This window comes from Lissotriton helveticus, chromosome 6 (genome assembly GCF_964261635.1).
Source record: "Lissotriton helveticus chromosome 6, aLisHel1.1, whole genome shotgun sequence".
In the NCBI taxonomy this organism is placed as follows: domain Eukaryota; kingdom Metazoa; phylum Chordata; class Amphibia; order Caudata; family Salamandridae; genus Lissotriton; species Lissotriton helveticus.
This window is the reverse complement of record NC_136067.1, coordinates 1,110,545,721-1,110,560,360: the sequence shown is the minus strand read 5'-3', so window position 1 is coordinate 1,110,560,360 and position 14,640 is coordinate 1,110,545,721. Positions and strand designations below refer to the sequence as shown.

At 43.7% G+C, this 14,640-nt stretch overlaps 1 protein-coding gene across 1 annotated transcript in view; it reads left to right on the top strand.

Annotated features, from left to right (window-relative positions):
• Window positions 1-14,640, top strand: part of ANAPC1 (anaphase promoting complex subunit 1) — an 815,950-nt gene that overhangs the window by 315,528 nt on the left and 485,782 nt on the right. The window contains exon 19 of the mRNA XM_078648767.1: window positions 6,257-6,348. Coding sequence (XP_078504893.1) covers window positions 6,257-6,348 — 92 coding nt within the window. The remainder of the gene's footprint in view (window positions 1-6,256; window positions 6,349-14,640) is intronic.

The following is a 14,640-nucleotide window of genomic DNA, read 5'->3' as shown; positions in this document are numbered from 1 at the left end:
AATATTTAATTATTATTATTTAATGGTGTTTGTTGTTAATTTATTGTCAATTATTTTTTTTAATTTCATTGGTTTTATTAATTAGTAATTGTATTTTATTGATGTTGATGTATTAAAAAAATTATTTATACATTATTTCAAATATAAGAATAATTTATAAGTATGTTAAAATAAAATTCTACGCTATTAAACGCTTTCCCTGGTGTTGCACCCTCTGGAGTGGGAATAGTAATTTTTACCCACCCGCTATCCAACGTTTTCCCTACTGTTGCACTCTCTGGAGTGTAAATAGTAATTTTTCCCCCTACCCTATCCAATTGTTTCCCTACTGTTGCACTCTTTGGAGTTGGAATAGTAATTTTACCCCTATGCTATCCAACGCTTTCCCTACTGTTGCACTCACTGGTGTGGAAATAGTAATTTTTACCCACCCGCTATCCAACGCTTTCCCTACTGTTGCACTCTCTGGAGTGGGAATAGTAATTTTTACCCACCCGCTATCCAACGCTTTCCCTACTGTTGCACTCTATGGAGTGGGAATAGTAATTTTTCCCCCTACGCTATCCAACTCTTTCCCTACTGTTGCATTCATTGGAGTTGTAATAGTAATTTTTACCTGTACGCTATCAAACGCTTTGCCTACTGTTGCACTCACTGGAGTGGGAATAGTAATTTTTACCCACCCGCTATCCAATGCTTTCCCTACAGTTGCACCCACTGGAGTGGGAATAGTAATTTTTACCCACTTGCTATCCAACGTTTTCCCTACTTTTGCACTCACTGGAGTGGGAATAGTAATTTTTACCCACCCGCTATCCAACACTTTCCCTACTGTTGCACTCTTTGGAGTGGGAATAGTAATTTTTACCCACCCGCTATCCAACGCTTTCCATACTGTTGCACTCTCTGGAGTTGGAATAGTAATTTTACCCCTACGCTATCCAACGCTTTCCCTACTGTTGCACCCACGTGAGTGGGAATAGTAATTTTTACCCACCCGCTATCCAACGCTTTCCCTACTTTTGCACTCTTTGGAGTGGGAATAGTAATTTTTCCCCCTACGCTATCCAACTCTTTCCCTACTGTTCCACTCTTTGGAGTTGGAATAGTAATTTTACCCCTACACTATCCAACTCTTTCCCTACTGTTGCACCCTCTGGAGTTGGAATAGTAATTCTTACCCGTACGCTATCCAACGCTTTCCCTACTGTTGCACTCTCTGGAGTGGGAATAGTAATTTTTACCCACCCGCTATCCAACGCTTTCCCTACTGTTGCACTCACTGGAGTGGGAATAGTAATTTTTACCCACCCGCTATCCAACTCTTTCCTTACTGTTGCACTCTTTGGAGTTGGAATAGTAATTTTACCCCTACGCTATCCAACGCTTTCCCTACTGTTGCACCCACTGGAGTGGGAATAGTAATTTTTACCCACCCGCTATCCAACGCTTTCCCTACTGTTGCACTCTTTGGAGTGGGAATAGTAATTTTTCCCCCTACGCTATCCAACTCTTTCCCTACTGTTCCACTCTTTGGAGTTGGAATAGTAATTTTATCCCTACGCTATCCAACGCTTTCACTACTGTTGCACTCTTTGGAGTTGGAATAGTAATTTTTACCCACCTGCTATCCAACGCTTTCCCTACTGTTGCACCCTTTGGAGTTTGAATAATAATTTTTACCCTTACGCTATCCAATATTATTTATATCTATTTATGTATTTAATATGTTACATAATGTATTTAATTAATTTTTAAAATATTGAAAGTATATTTAATTGTTATTTATTAAATATAATTATTTATTATTATTTGTTATTATTTTATGAGTGTTGATGTATTTTTAATTTATAGTATTTGTTAATATTTTTAAATAATTTAATAAATATATATATCTTAATTAAGTATATATTATATATTGTATGTTTAATTTTAATTAAATGTTTAATATTAAATATGTATTATTTATTAATTTTTAACATAATACATTTTTAAATACGTTTAAATTATATATAAGTATTATTTATTTAATTTGAATTTTTTTTTACTTGAAAAAAAACGATATTTTTAATTACGATATTTTTAACATCTATATTTTATTTTCGATATTTTTGTACTTACCATGTTGTAGATAGGGTGTCGATATACTTGCCTTCGATATTCCAGCGCCGATATTTTGTCTGTCGATATTTGCATTCTCGATATTCTGTCATAGATTCGGCTGTACACAGGGATTAGAACTCATGCTGCACTGCCCCTTGACACCTTAAGAGAGACCTGGTCGCGGGACACAGGGGAGGATTTTACAGATGCAACCTGGCGGGTGGCCCTGGGACATCCAAAGAGAGTTTCCCGGAATGCGAAATTTAAATTCATCCGAGCCATGGTGCTCCATAGGGCATACCTAACCCCGGAGAGAATTCATCGGATGTTTCCCGACGCCCCACATCAGTGCCCGCGATGCAGGGCGGATGGGGCAGGCCTCCTACATATGCTTTGGTCATGCCCACAGCTGGGCTGCTATTGGAGAGAGGTCTGCCGGACAATAAGAGAGGTCTCACAGATACAGGTGAAGGAGAGAGCATTATATTGTTTAGTGGGAGCTCGCCCTCGCCCCAAGCCGTTAAAACCCAAACTGCGATTTGTGGACCTTGCCCTCCTCTTAGCGATCAGGAAGATTACAATGCAGTGGAAGTCCCCAAGGGCGCCCAGGGTGAAAACATGGCGGGCGGATGTGGTGAGATGGGGCAGAGCAGAAAGTGTTGCCCTTAGAAAAGAGGAGGAAGGCGGGAGGCGGCAAACCCCCATGGCACAGGATTGGGAGGTCATGCTACTGGAGTTAGATAGTATGGATCAGCTACTGTCCCAGGACAACTGAGCGCGCTGCGCCCCGGGGGAAAAACAAAACAGCTTTGTATACTGGACATTGAGACGAGACGGAGATGTTTAGAAGGGCGAGAAGTGTGGCTCACTGGTTAGAGGAGGCAGACCTGGAAGCAGACGTCAGCCCGGGACCAGGGTTCAATTCCCGGCTTGGCGGGGTCTTGAGTCCTAAAATGTCCATGGACTCGACAATTCGCGCTCCGGTGCCTACTCGATTCACGGGTTCACACTCTGCGACTCTGGGCAATAGCTTGCTTAATCTCCACAACGGCCCCTCGCGGCGGGACGCCTGGCTTTCACCTTGTGGATACCCTGCCGGGGTTATCTCACAGGGGAATACCAGGACGGGTTCCCTAAGCAAGCGCTTAGAAACCGCTTGGTGATTTGCGCTATATAAATTCCTGTACAAGGGCTTCTATTGTTTATTCTGGAAGGAGAGTGGTCAACACCGGGGAGCTAAGGCTGAACAGTTAGGAGACTTTAGACACCTGGGAAGGATGGGTGGGGGAGGGATAGTTGGGGAGGGTGAGGGTGGGTATGGGGACATGTCCTGACAACAACAGAGGACTCTGATATTGTGCATAATTCTGTATGGAAATGTCCTAGTTACTGAGATTCTGCCCTCCATTTGCGGACTGGGAGTAAATTAAAAAGCGTGATGTATTGCATGGTTGTTGCCTAATACTGTATGCATATGCGATGAATATACATTCACGAATAAAGTTTTGAAAAAAATAGTTTCATTTTATTTGTGTGTGTGCGGCACTAAGCACAAGCAAACACATTCTGTCCTCCGTGGAGGATCCCGAGCATCCTCCCAGTAGTGGTAGTATTTTTTCCTCTCCTGGGGCATGAAGAATAGTCCTGTTCCTTCAGTTATGTACAGCATTGGTGTATGCGCTTGCTGCTTTAGAGCAGTTTATAAAAGAGTCCCTCCAGTGATTTCCGATCCCTCTAGGAGTCCTGGTTGGATCATGGCTACTCAGTCAGCGTACCTGTGCTTGTGCACAGACCTTCAGTGGAGGAACCTCCCTGACAGTCGCCTAGTTAACCCCTTCGACGCTCATGACGAGCTGGGCTCGTCATGAGGTAGCCTCCTCGCACGCTCATGACGAGCCCAGCTCGTCATGAATAAAGGGATTTACAAATTGTCAGCGTACAGGGGGGAATCATGCCGCACGCATGCGGTTAAAGATACTTTCAGTAAAAATGAGCCTAAATTTGGCTTTTTCATCTGCAGTGGCCTGGTTGACCGTGATATGTTCATCGTTGGCTTCTTGGAAATCACAAGAGCAGGACTGTTAACTTTCTAGAGTTAGAGGAGAGACTCATTATACTTGTGGTAGTCCTCCTATCAATACAGAACCGTTAAAATATGAAAAATAATGGCATACAGTATATGAACAAAAGTGTATTTTGGGAACCAAACATGCCTAGTATTCATCATAACTAATCAGTTCTTATTCTGTTTTTTTGGGCCAATGAGGAGTTTTTCAATCCATGTCCGCCAGACCATGCCACCTTACGTTTGGCTTCAGACAGAAGGAATTAAAAAACAATTTATTGCAATGTTTGAAATGGAGAATCCTGTATGATTTTTGGGTGGTATGAAGGTTTGAAAAAGGAAGGTGTCGGAGTCTTTCTGTCTACTCCTGCTTCATTACCATTTAGATTTCTACATCAGACCCTTCACAACAAGGATATATGAGGAATTCTCAGATTCCACCTGGATTGTACCACTCCCAACCAGTCCTCAGTCCGACATAGTGACACTATTCCATGAGAAAGGCTTCTGATACTCGTTTGCTTGGGGCTCTTATCAGGTGTGCTACACCATGACAAACCTCCCTCCATTGGAAGGCAAACCTTTGAATGTATTTAGGGCCAAAGCAGCATTGGTGGCTTCCTAATAACAGGTAAAGTGTAAAGCAGCTCCTAGTTTAGGCAATATATAATTTGCAATCATATTGTCTGCTCTGGATGCCAACTTTAGATCGGATGCTCAGTTTGGCTAATCCTTTCTGAACTTCTTGTGGCTGGGCCTCTAAAGGTTTGGAATAATGTTACCCTTTTTAGCTTTCTGAAAGTTTTATAGTGTAAAAATTCACCCTGAAAAAGGCGGCTGAGATGTAGGGGGGATTACATGTTACTCCTCATAGTAATACCTTCACTCCTTTATGTTAAACCCCTCCAGTGTTCCTTTAGGTGACTCATCTGCTAACCTGCTAAGTCTGTAGATGTAAGTCTTCAGTTGAATGGAAAAGAACAGCAGTCACGCTAAGGAGATTTGCTTAAATGTTAGGTTCCGGATGCAGGCAATGCTCCGCATACACTTACATTTCTAAATGTAAAAATCTACTTTAAGATGGGCAGAAGAGTTCCAACCCTTTCTTTCATTGAAAGAACCTCATATTAATATCGAGGAGTAAAAGAATCACTCCAGTGAGTAACATGCACAAATAATATATTTTCTGATGTTTTTTTTAATATCCTCTCTTCTGGTTAGCCCTTACCTTTCCTCACAACCTAGTAACCCTTCACCTGTTCACTAATGCAAAAGCATTATTGAATTCCACAGGTCAGACTTCTCTTTGGGTGTTTCTCTGACTGCACTCTTTTTCTACTTTTGGCAGTTCCAAAAGTTGGGGTGCAAACACGCTTTCAACTGCTCAAGTTCCAACTTAATTCTATTTTTATTTTTCTATTGGATGTTCGTTCTTGCGCAGTCCCCTTTTCCCCCCACTCCAATGCCCCTTTCGGAGACTGTGACTGTATCTGCCTCTGCGTCAAAATAGAATCATGTGCATTATCTGTTGAATGTTAACATTTTTTAAACTTTGTTTTGTGTGTAGGTCTCAATTCCTTCGTTTGATGTTGTGTATACATTCCAGAGGGAGGCAGGAAGTGAGAACTAAGATCCATAGCAATTCCTTATGTCACAATTAATTTATTATGCTCATTCCTAGTATCCTCCCATGTATTACCACACCTTTTCAGCTTGAGAAATGATGGAAACCCTTACAAAGTGATAGAGAGGTATTGCATCACTTGATGAGACCCAGGTTGACCATCCGCATCTTTCTAGTGGGTGGTATTTCTAAAGGAATATTAAACTGCTTCTCTAAATGTGAATGTGCAACTATGCATCAGTGTCCTTGGGTGAGGGATCAATTTATTTGGTCAATGGTTCACTGGGGATGTTAACATATAGCAACTTCTTCAGTGTCTTTGATCTCTAGGAGCAATTATTATATTTTTTAATAGCAGCTTTTGTTTCTGTACTAAGTAACCCTCATTTACTCTGCTTGTATTTGTATTGTTTTGCCTTTTTGAACCTGACCAACGTCACACCTCATTTTATTTTTATTTTCAGGGACTTGAGATTGGAACAGTATATAGATTTTTACTACAGGGATTACCCAACACTTCTGAAGATCCCAGGTCAAGTCTGTACAAGTGGTCCAGGTTTGTCATCCTCTATGCAGTAGAAAATCAGCAGCATGAAAGTTTGGGACAGAAGGAGCAGGATTTGGATAGATTGTGATATCTGTGCTATACTATTTTCCTTTCTGAAAAGTTTAATCTGTCTTGCTGCTTGGATGCATTCACAGGATCTCCATTAAGAACTGGGAAACTGCAAAATATCATGCGTTGTAAAAATATTTTATTTGTGTGATGCCTCATGTCCTTGACTATTCATTTTTCCACTTGACCTGAGAACTCTGGATTGCTCTGGCCAAGGAGGCCTCTTCTGTTCTTGTAGTTCCGTTATGAAGCATTTCATAACAAACAGGGATGGGGGAATCTCATGATGGTTGGCCATCCTTTATTTGAGGAGTGGTCTTGCAGACCTTTATGGCTAGTGGGGTAGACTCATGGGTATAATGTAGGATGTTCTGTCTGAGCAATACAAATCATGTTGAGAAAAGCAGTTTGAAAACCTTCCCATCACCCTACCTATGCGATTGGTTTGAAAGTTATATATTTATGATTCTGGAGCTCATTTGGCAGGCGCAGCAGGGTCTTGCATATACTTCAAAGGTCTCAGTTTTGTCCTCAGTCTAAATCAGACTAAATGAGTCTTTACCATTTAACTAAGAATTTCATTGAAATGGTTTTTACGGGTTTACGTCTTTTTATCCCGAACTAAAAGCTCTCTTGCCTTGAAATTGCCAGACTGCTCTTTAATAAATACCAAGAGACAACCTAAGAAAATTGATATTTAATCTAAGGCGATATTAATATCTTTTGTACCTTCTGCAAATCAATGTAACCTTCCTCTTAAAACAAAAATCGCTCCTGATTTGCACAAAATGGACTAGAAGAATATTCACTACAATATACAGTAACATTTTTAATAGAAAAAGGTCCCAAGCTTATTAATGTTGAAGAGGGTGTTTCAAGGAAGAAGATCTTTGGAATTTAGGAATCATTGGAAGGACAGCTGCCAGAAGTCAGTTTTTTGTAAAAGCCTCCCCAATTGTTAGTGGAGGTGAAAATAAGTATTTGAAGTTTTCTGAACATTTAAATTTTGTATTTTGGAAACTTGTTCATAGCATTGCTCCCTTGTACTGTTGGGTGATGATGTGCGACTCTGCACTAGCTTCATCTTGCCCCGCAAAAGACGGAGCAGAGTTACATAGACACACGTTGTGCCTTCCGATGCAGATCTAGTCCCATTTATATGTTTTCTAGCTGCAAATTAAACTGTTGCTAGGGAACGATGTCCCCACCGAAGACGACACGTTTCAGCCGTGCCGTGACTGCAAGTAGTAGCTGTCGGTCATGGACCTGCATTACTGGTGTGTTGGGTGTCTGGGTTTGGATACAGCTCTAAGTTACTTGATAAGTGCATCCTCGTGCATCTGATGCAATCCGAGACCTGGAGGTGAAGTTATCAGCCAATAAGGTGAAGTTGAGGCCTTCCTATACGTTGTACTAAAACTCTGTAGGTAAGTCACAGACCTGAACTCTGCCTGGTCTAGAGGCCGCTGCTGTGACTGTCCAATGTTGCTTTCAAAGTGCTCCTCAGAGCTGAAGTATTCAATCTAACGGAAGCAGAAAAAAGCAAATTTGGATTCATCCTCTTCCTACCATTCTGACTCCAAGGAGAAGAAGCAAGGGCATCATGATGTAAGTCACCTACTTTTGAGGTTTCTAGCCACAGAATAGATTTCTTGGATTGCCTGACATGCCCCTAATTTTCTGGGCCATTGCCAACCTCTCAGCAAATTGAGACCTTCAAAGAGACCTTCTTACAAATTTTGGATACACTTCTGGAATGATTATGGACCTCCAATGCTTCCATTGGGGTGACGGACAACAGATTCCTCCCTGGCACCTTCAGCCTGCTGGGACCCATTAAGCCTGTGCCGACTCCAGTACAGACTTGCACTTTGGCTTTGTGATTCATGCCGGTTCCTTCAACTCAGATCCCACTGCTGACATAGATGTTGGACCGCGGGCCAACTTTGGCTCCTGCTCAAATGATGTCTGGCAGTGACATCACAAAAGCCCAAACAGTTATTACGCAGCCTGACGCTAACCCGGTGCCTCTGCCAAGTATCAACTACCAGTAAGGCCTCCAATTTGTTTTTGGTTCTTACTCCAATCCTATGCCAGAGCAGGGAGCACCCTAAATTGATTATACTGATGGTTTTTCCCCCCTCATTGATTTACAGAACACCAGTGTGCTTGGACTGAATTTGGCTCTCCGCTTTAGCCACCAATGGAAGAAAATGCCTGGTTTGCAGTGGTGGCATCAGAACAGAGATCTATGATTACAGCTTATCTCCATTGAAACCAAATTGAATGTTCTGACTGAAATTTTGGAGCTGGTGGCAGCAACGTTGAGCTTCTTCTAATGATGCCCTTACAGACACTTTGATGGCAACTTGGTTGAAGCGTTGATCTTGCTTGCCTGTGAATAGGCAGGTGGCCAGACATCACAGCCCTGCAACTTATAACCTGGAGTTTCTCACCAAGCACCCCACCCCAGAGTCTTATTGTTCAGTCCTTGCCCAATAAAGTTCATTTAAGTTAATTTCCAACCACTCCTCTGTATGGGGATCCCAAGAGAATTGATGCATTTAAGAAATGTATGTTTTCTTCTGCAAGTCTAGCTCTTCTGTCCACAAATGCAGTGTGTCTGCTTGGCTACAACGCTTATGCCCTTTGAAACATGGCCAGCAAGATCTTGCCAGCCCTCCTAGTAAACCATATGGCCTTTTGACCCAGAAAATTCATGATGGACAAGATGGGGTAGAATATGTTATACGTGCAAATCTTGTTGTTATGGGTTGTCTGGATAGGGCAGTAAGTACCTCCATTGCCCTTCATGAAGACTCATGGATGTGATCAGCTGGATTCTTCACTAATGTGCACACCACTATAATGGCTGTGTTCCACCTCTTCTAAGAGAAGGTGGACTTTGCATTGGAACTCTTTAAAGATAGCAGAGCTAGGGCATGCTCCTTAGCACTGTTGATTCCTGTTGAGCAGCTCCCACATCAGTTCTGAACGTTTTGACCAACACAGCCAGTGATTTGGCAGACACTCCAGTCCTTTCAAGGGAGTGCAGGTGGATATGACAGGCACTATGTAGGCCAACCAAAGGCATCAGTGTTCTAATCTCTCCACCCCTGTTACAACTGTCACCAAACCGCTTTCATTTACCTTTATTCGAGAATGCCTAACTGGTGAGGTGCAGGTTTAGAATTTCCTTCAAGATGGACAATCCATCATATATTGCACATGAGAATTACAGATTTTTTTAAATGGGCACTCCCTGCCTTTTCTTTCCTTCATGTCCACTATTTCTTTCAAACCAAAACAGATTTAGGATCAGCAGTTGGCCAGTCTGTTACACGAGGTGCGTCTGTTGCTGTCCAAGGCTGAATTGAAAAGAGACTGGCCTATTTCATTGTCCTGAAAAAAGGATGGAGGACTAAAACCTATAATGGACATTTGCTTCACAAATGCTTCCCCGTAGAAGGACATTCTTAATGCTTACGCTGGCCCAGGTCTTGTTTTCTCTGGACTCTGGTGAGTGGAGGGTGCCCTTGGACTTGCAGGTTGCATATGTTCATGTAGCAGTCCTAGAGTCCACTGGCATTATCTGCATTTCAAGACTGGCTAGAGGCATTTTCTGTTTGCTGTGCTCCCCTTTGACCAACCCAGCGCTGCCAGGGTGTTCACGAAAGTAATGGTGGTGGCTGCCGCCCATCTTTGGACATCAGGAGCTCTTGTATTGCTGTACCTTGCCTACGAGCTGCTGAAGGCAGGCTTGCTGCAGTCAGTCATGGACAACCTTCAGATGATGGTAGAACCCTTGACATAATTGTGGTTCACAATAAACGAGCCGAAGTAGCACCAGATTGCTTTGCAGAGGCTGACATTCATTGGGCGGATCCTGGACACAGTGGAGTTCAGGGCTTTTTATTCCCACAGAAACATGCCCAGGACATTTGGGCTGATATTTCATGCTCCGTTTGAGATCACAGAGAGGCTTCTTGGCCTCATGCATACACCGCATCACCTCTACCAGTTGGCTCATGTGGGCACTGCAAAGGAACTTTAAGTTCCTGTGGCCCCAGCATCGAGGCAGTCTTGCCGATACCATCCATGTGCTGGAGGAGATGGCTCTGGATCTGCAATGGTGGCTGATCGACTGCAATTTGTCCAATGTCATTTTAGGAAGCTGGCTTTTTAAGTAGCATACCAAAACGATGTATACTATGTAGAATCCATACAACCGTTTTATAGGTTAACAGGGCTTAAGTTAATAATCCCAAATGGTCTTTGATGTGGTAGTGTGGGCGAGCAGTTTAGGCTTATCAGAGAGTAGTGTTAATGCATTTGTTAAATAAACACAGTAAATAAATGAAGCACACACTCAAGAAGATACTCAAGACTAATTTAGAAATATAACCAGTATTTTTATATTTATTTTACCAAGAACTTTTTTAACGGGTAAGTACTTTTTATAATAGCAATTTTAGCAGGTAAGTAAAATGTTCGCTCAAATGCATTTTACATTATAGTGCTTTCCTATGGAGAAAAAGGCATATATTCAATACAGTTCTTTGCAAACAGTTCTCAGGGTCCCCTTAAGGACTTAAGGTGCTAGGGACCAGGGTCAGAAGTACCACTGACAGTTCAAGTTTACCTGCTCGGGAGTTTCTGGGTGCAGCGGTGCTGGACAGGCTTGTAGCTTTTCATGCTACACTGTAAGGCAAGGCGCGGGGTACCTAGAAACAGGCTGCAGAGGGATACTTGGGGAGAAGTCGAGGAGCTCCCAACGGGGCTTGGTTCGTCAGGGTTCCTGTGAGCAGTAAGGCACTGCTGGTTATCGCTGGGCCGGGGAGGTCGGGTGCAGAGCGTATTGTTTGGCTGGTGCCCGAGTGCCCGAGACACCCACGGATCTCAGTTAGACCGGCAAAGGGGGACAAACAGGACAACTGGGCCACTCTCTGTTTTGGCCTCTGTGATACTGACATCCCTAAACGGCTGCTCGGTCACTGTGGAGTTTAAGTCTGGTTTGGACTGAAACAAATTTTAGTTGCTGCAAGCGGTCCGCTACCCTGGGTTTTGATGCAGGGCAGCTTCAGTCGGGCTGACATCTTCTCACTTGGTGGGGGGACGGATCTGACCTCCTGGAGCACTGTGACCTCTTCTTTGCCAGCTGCTCCATCGGTGGACCTGGTGAACAGCAGAACGGTGAACCGGACGTTGCGGTCTGTGCCTTCAGGCAAGTGGCTCCTCCACTGTAAGGGAGATGCTGACTGCTTGGCGAAGTGCTGGAGGCCCTCTGAGGCTTTTTGAGGCGGCACAGCTGAAGGACGAGTCAGTGTGTCACAATTGTCGGGACAGGAACAGGTAGGCAGGCAGGGTTTGGCGCCAAAGTCCACTAGCAGTGCACTGTTCTTGCTTCATAGGCTCTTCCTTGTCCTCTTCTTTCTTCTGTCTGTCGACTCGGCATTCCTGATGTCCTGATGGCCACACAAATACTCAATTTAGGGGCTTTAAGGGAAGTGAAGGGTAGTAGCCAATGAGCTACTTACCATTGACCACCCCATATATGAGCAGTTTCTGTGGGGAGTGGACATAACCTTGTCCCAGAATTCCTATCTCCTAACAAAATCAAAATAGTGAAACCCTTCTTTCGTGGAGCACATCAGGCAGACCACCTTAGGGGTGTAACTGGCCTGGTAGTGCACCACGCCTCCTAGCAGAGATAATTTCCTTCCTGTTCTGGTGACAAATGTGCCTAAGGGCAGGGGTGGCATCTCCCAGGTCTGGGGTAAGCCGGGGTAGCATATCAAAGGTGGCAGGGGCTTTGAAGTCCCTGGCCTTGTCATGCATATTCACTAGCCATCCTGCTGGCGGAGGTGATAACACCTTTGGCCAGAGCAGGCATTGTTCCTGACCTCCTGTGAGCCTGGGCTGTCACCTGCAGGGAGTCAGAAATGCGTCTGTGGTGGCAGGCTGGAAGGATCCAGTCAGCCAGCACACTAGAAGACAAGTAAGGTTTCAGGGGGCACCTCTAAGGTAACCTCTGGGGGCATGTCATATTAAATCTAGTACTGGCATCAGAACATATTTATTATGATGAGGTGTTTGATATCAAACAACAGTGTTTTCAGTGCATCATGTAGCTGGGAAACTCGAAATGACCAGTGCATGTACCTAAAAAAGCTTCCCCGTTGAAGTGCTCCATCTAGAAATTTAACTAGACAGCACGGAGGTATATATGTTCATACAGATATGCCCTAACAAGTAATACAATGCACCCTGCCTTGCAGGGGTGACTTGCATATATTACATGCAGTGACTTTGGCATGGCACACAGTGAGCGTGCCATGTCGTGTTTTCACTCATGGTTTGCACCATGACACACAGTCTGTAATGGCAGCCTGCATGCAATATTTGTATGGGTCCCCTAGGGTGGCATAAGACATGCTGCAGCCCTTAGAGACCTGTAGTGATTGATATATCTCTTTAAGATGGTCACTGTGGAATTATAGGTATGTAATAAGAATGTTGTGTATGTAGGTGACTCTAAGAATGTTAGGATTCATATGATCAGCAGTTCCCCACAGAGCTGCATGCATCTATGTACCGAGCTTACTGAATAAATCTCACAATATACTTTTTATTCCTAAGTGTCTTCCTTACACTTATTTCCAATACATTGTGGTTACTACAAGACCCATGCCCTAGGTACCAGGGTTACTATTTACTATGGATTTACAGGAGTGCTAAAGCCCGTGCCAATTGGGTTACAACTAGTCTTTACTTGTTTTAGGGGAAAGAGCACAGGCATTGGGGGGACAACTGCAACAAAATTCCAGTTTCCTACAGTCTCCCTTCCCCATTCATGGCTAACTGTCATGACAATGCATCTCTGCTGGGCACTGAAGGGAGGTGAGTATCCGAGGACTCTGGTCTCTAGAGGCGGGTCGGCTCCACATCAGTTTAATGGAGCTGCAGGCCATCTGACGGTCTCTGAAGACTTTCTCATAAAGGGGTGTGGGGAGGTATTGGTGCAAATTCTCACAGAGAGCACTACTGGCATGCATGTAGTATTGCAATTAGAAGGGCACAATGGAGTCCTGGTTCCTGTGCCAGGAGGCTCTGTGCCTTTGGAGTTGGTTGGAACATCAGGGCATCTTCATAGTCACAAATAACCTACCAGAAGTTGGGCAGATCAGAACTGCCATCTGCATTCGGAAGTGGCACCCGGTGTCTCCAAGCAGTGGTGAGAATGTCCGGAATGCACATTGTCAATAATTTTGTACTTTGGTGTTCCTGCAGGAACACTCTTTAGAACATGCATTTCTGCTGGAATAGAGTGAGAGACTCTTGTAAACCGAAACCTTCCCACCACGTCCTCTTCTGCCCAGAGTTCGGAACAAAATCAAGAAAAACTGGGCCCAAGACGTCCTACTGGGCCCAGACTCGGTCTGAGAGTGTGATATCCAGAACTCCTGAGCATACACATATGTCCTTCAATCAGGCTGCCAGTTCTGGAGAACCTCCTGTCTTGGCAATAGGGCAGTCTTCCATCCTCTACACCTCCATATGTGGAGATATAGATGCAGCAAAGGACTGCATTTGATTTGCTGCCCTTGAAGTGGTGGATGTCACATCTTGCCGCCAAGCAATCTTTAACACATTCTGTCTATGCTGGGATAAGTTTGTATCCTAGTGTGGTGCTAACAAAACTGATCCTCTTACAGTTGAAGCTGTATGGCATTATTTTGTTTGCCTTGTTTTTAGCCTGGCAGCACTATAAAAGGTTATTTGCTAGCTCTTTCGACCTTTCTAAGTTTGCTAAACCAGCCTTCTTTCTTCAAATCACCTGTTGTGATTAGGGTTATTGCTGGTTTGACACAAGTTTCCTCCTAGGTCATTCACAATATCTGAAATGGTCTTCACATTTCTTATGTGTAGCCCTTCAAGCTGATGCATAGCTGCTTGCTTCGTCCCCTGACCTTGAAGACTGTATTCCCCATTGTGATTGTGTCAGGTTTTCATGTGAGTGAACTCTACATGCTTTCAGTGCAACTGCCCAAAATTATGTTTTTCTAAGAGAATCTTCTGCTGAGGACTTGGGCAACCTTCTTACCTAAAGTAATCACTCTCATTTTATGTTGGGCAATCCATCACTCTACCATTGTTTTTTCTCCTCCTGTTCCCTCAGAGGGTAGAGGATCCACTGATTTGATCCCAAAAGGGCTTTAAGCTTGTGCATTT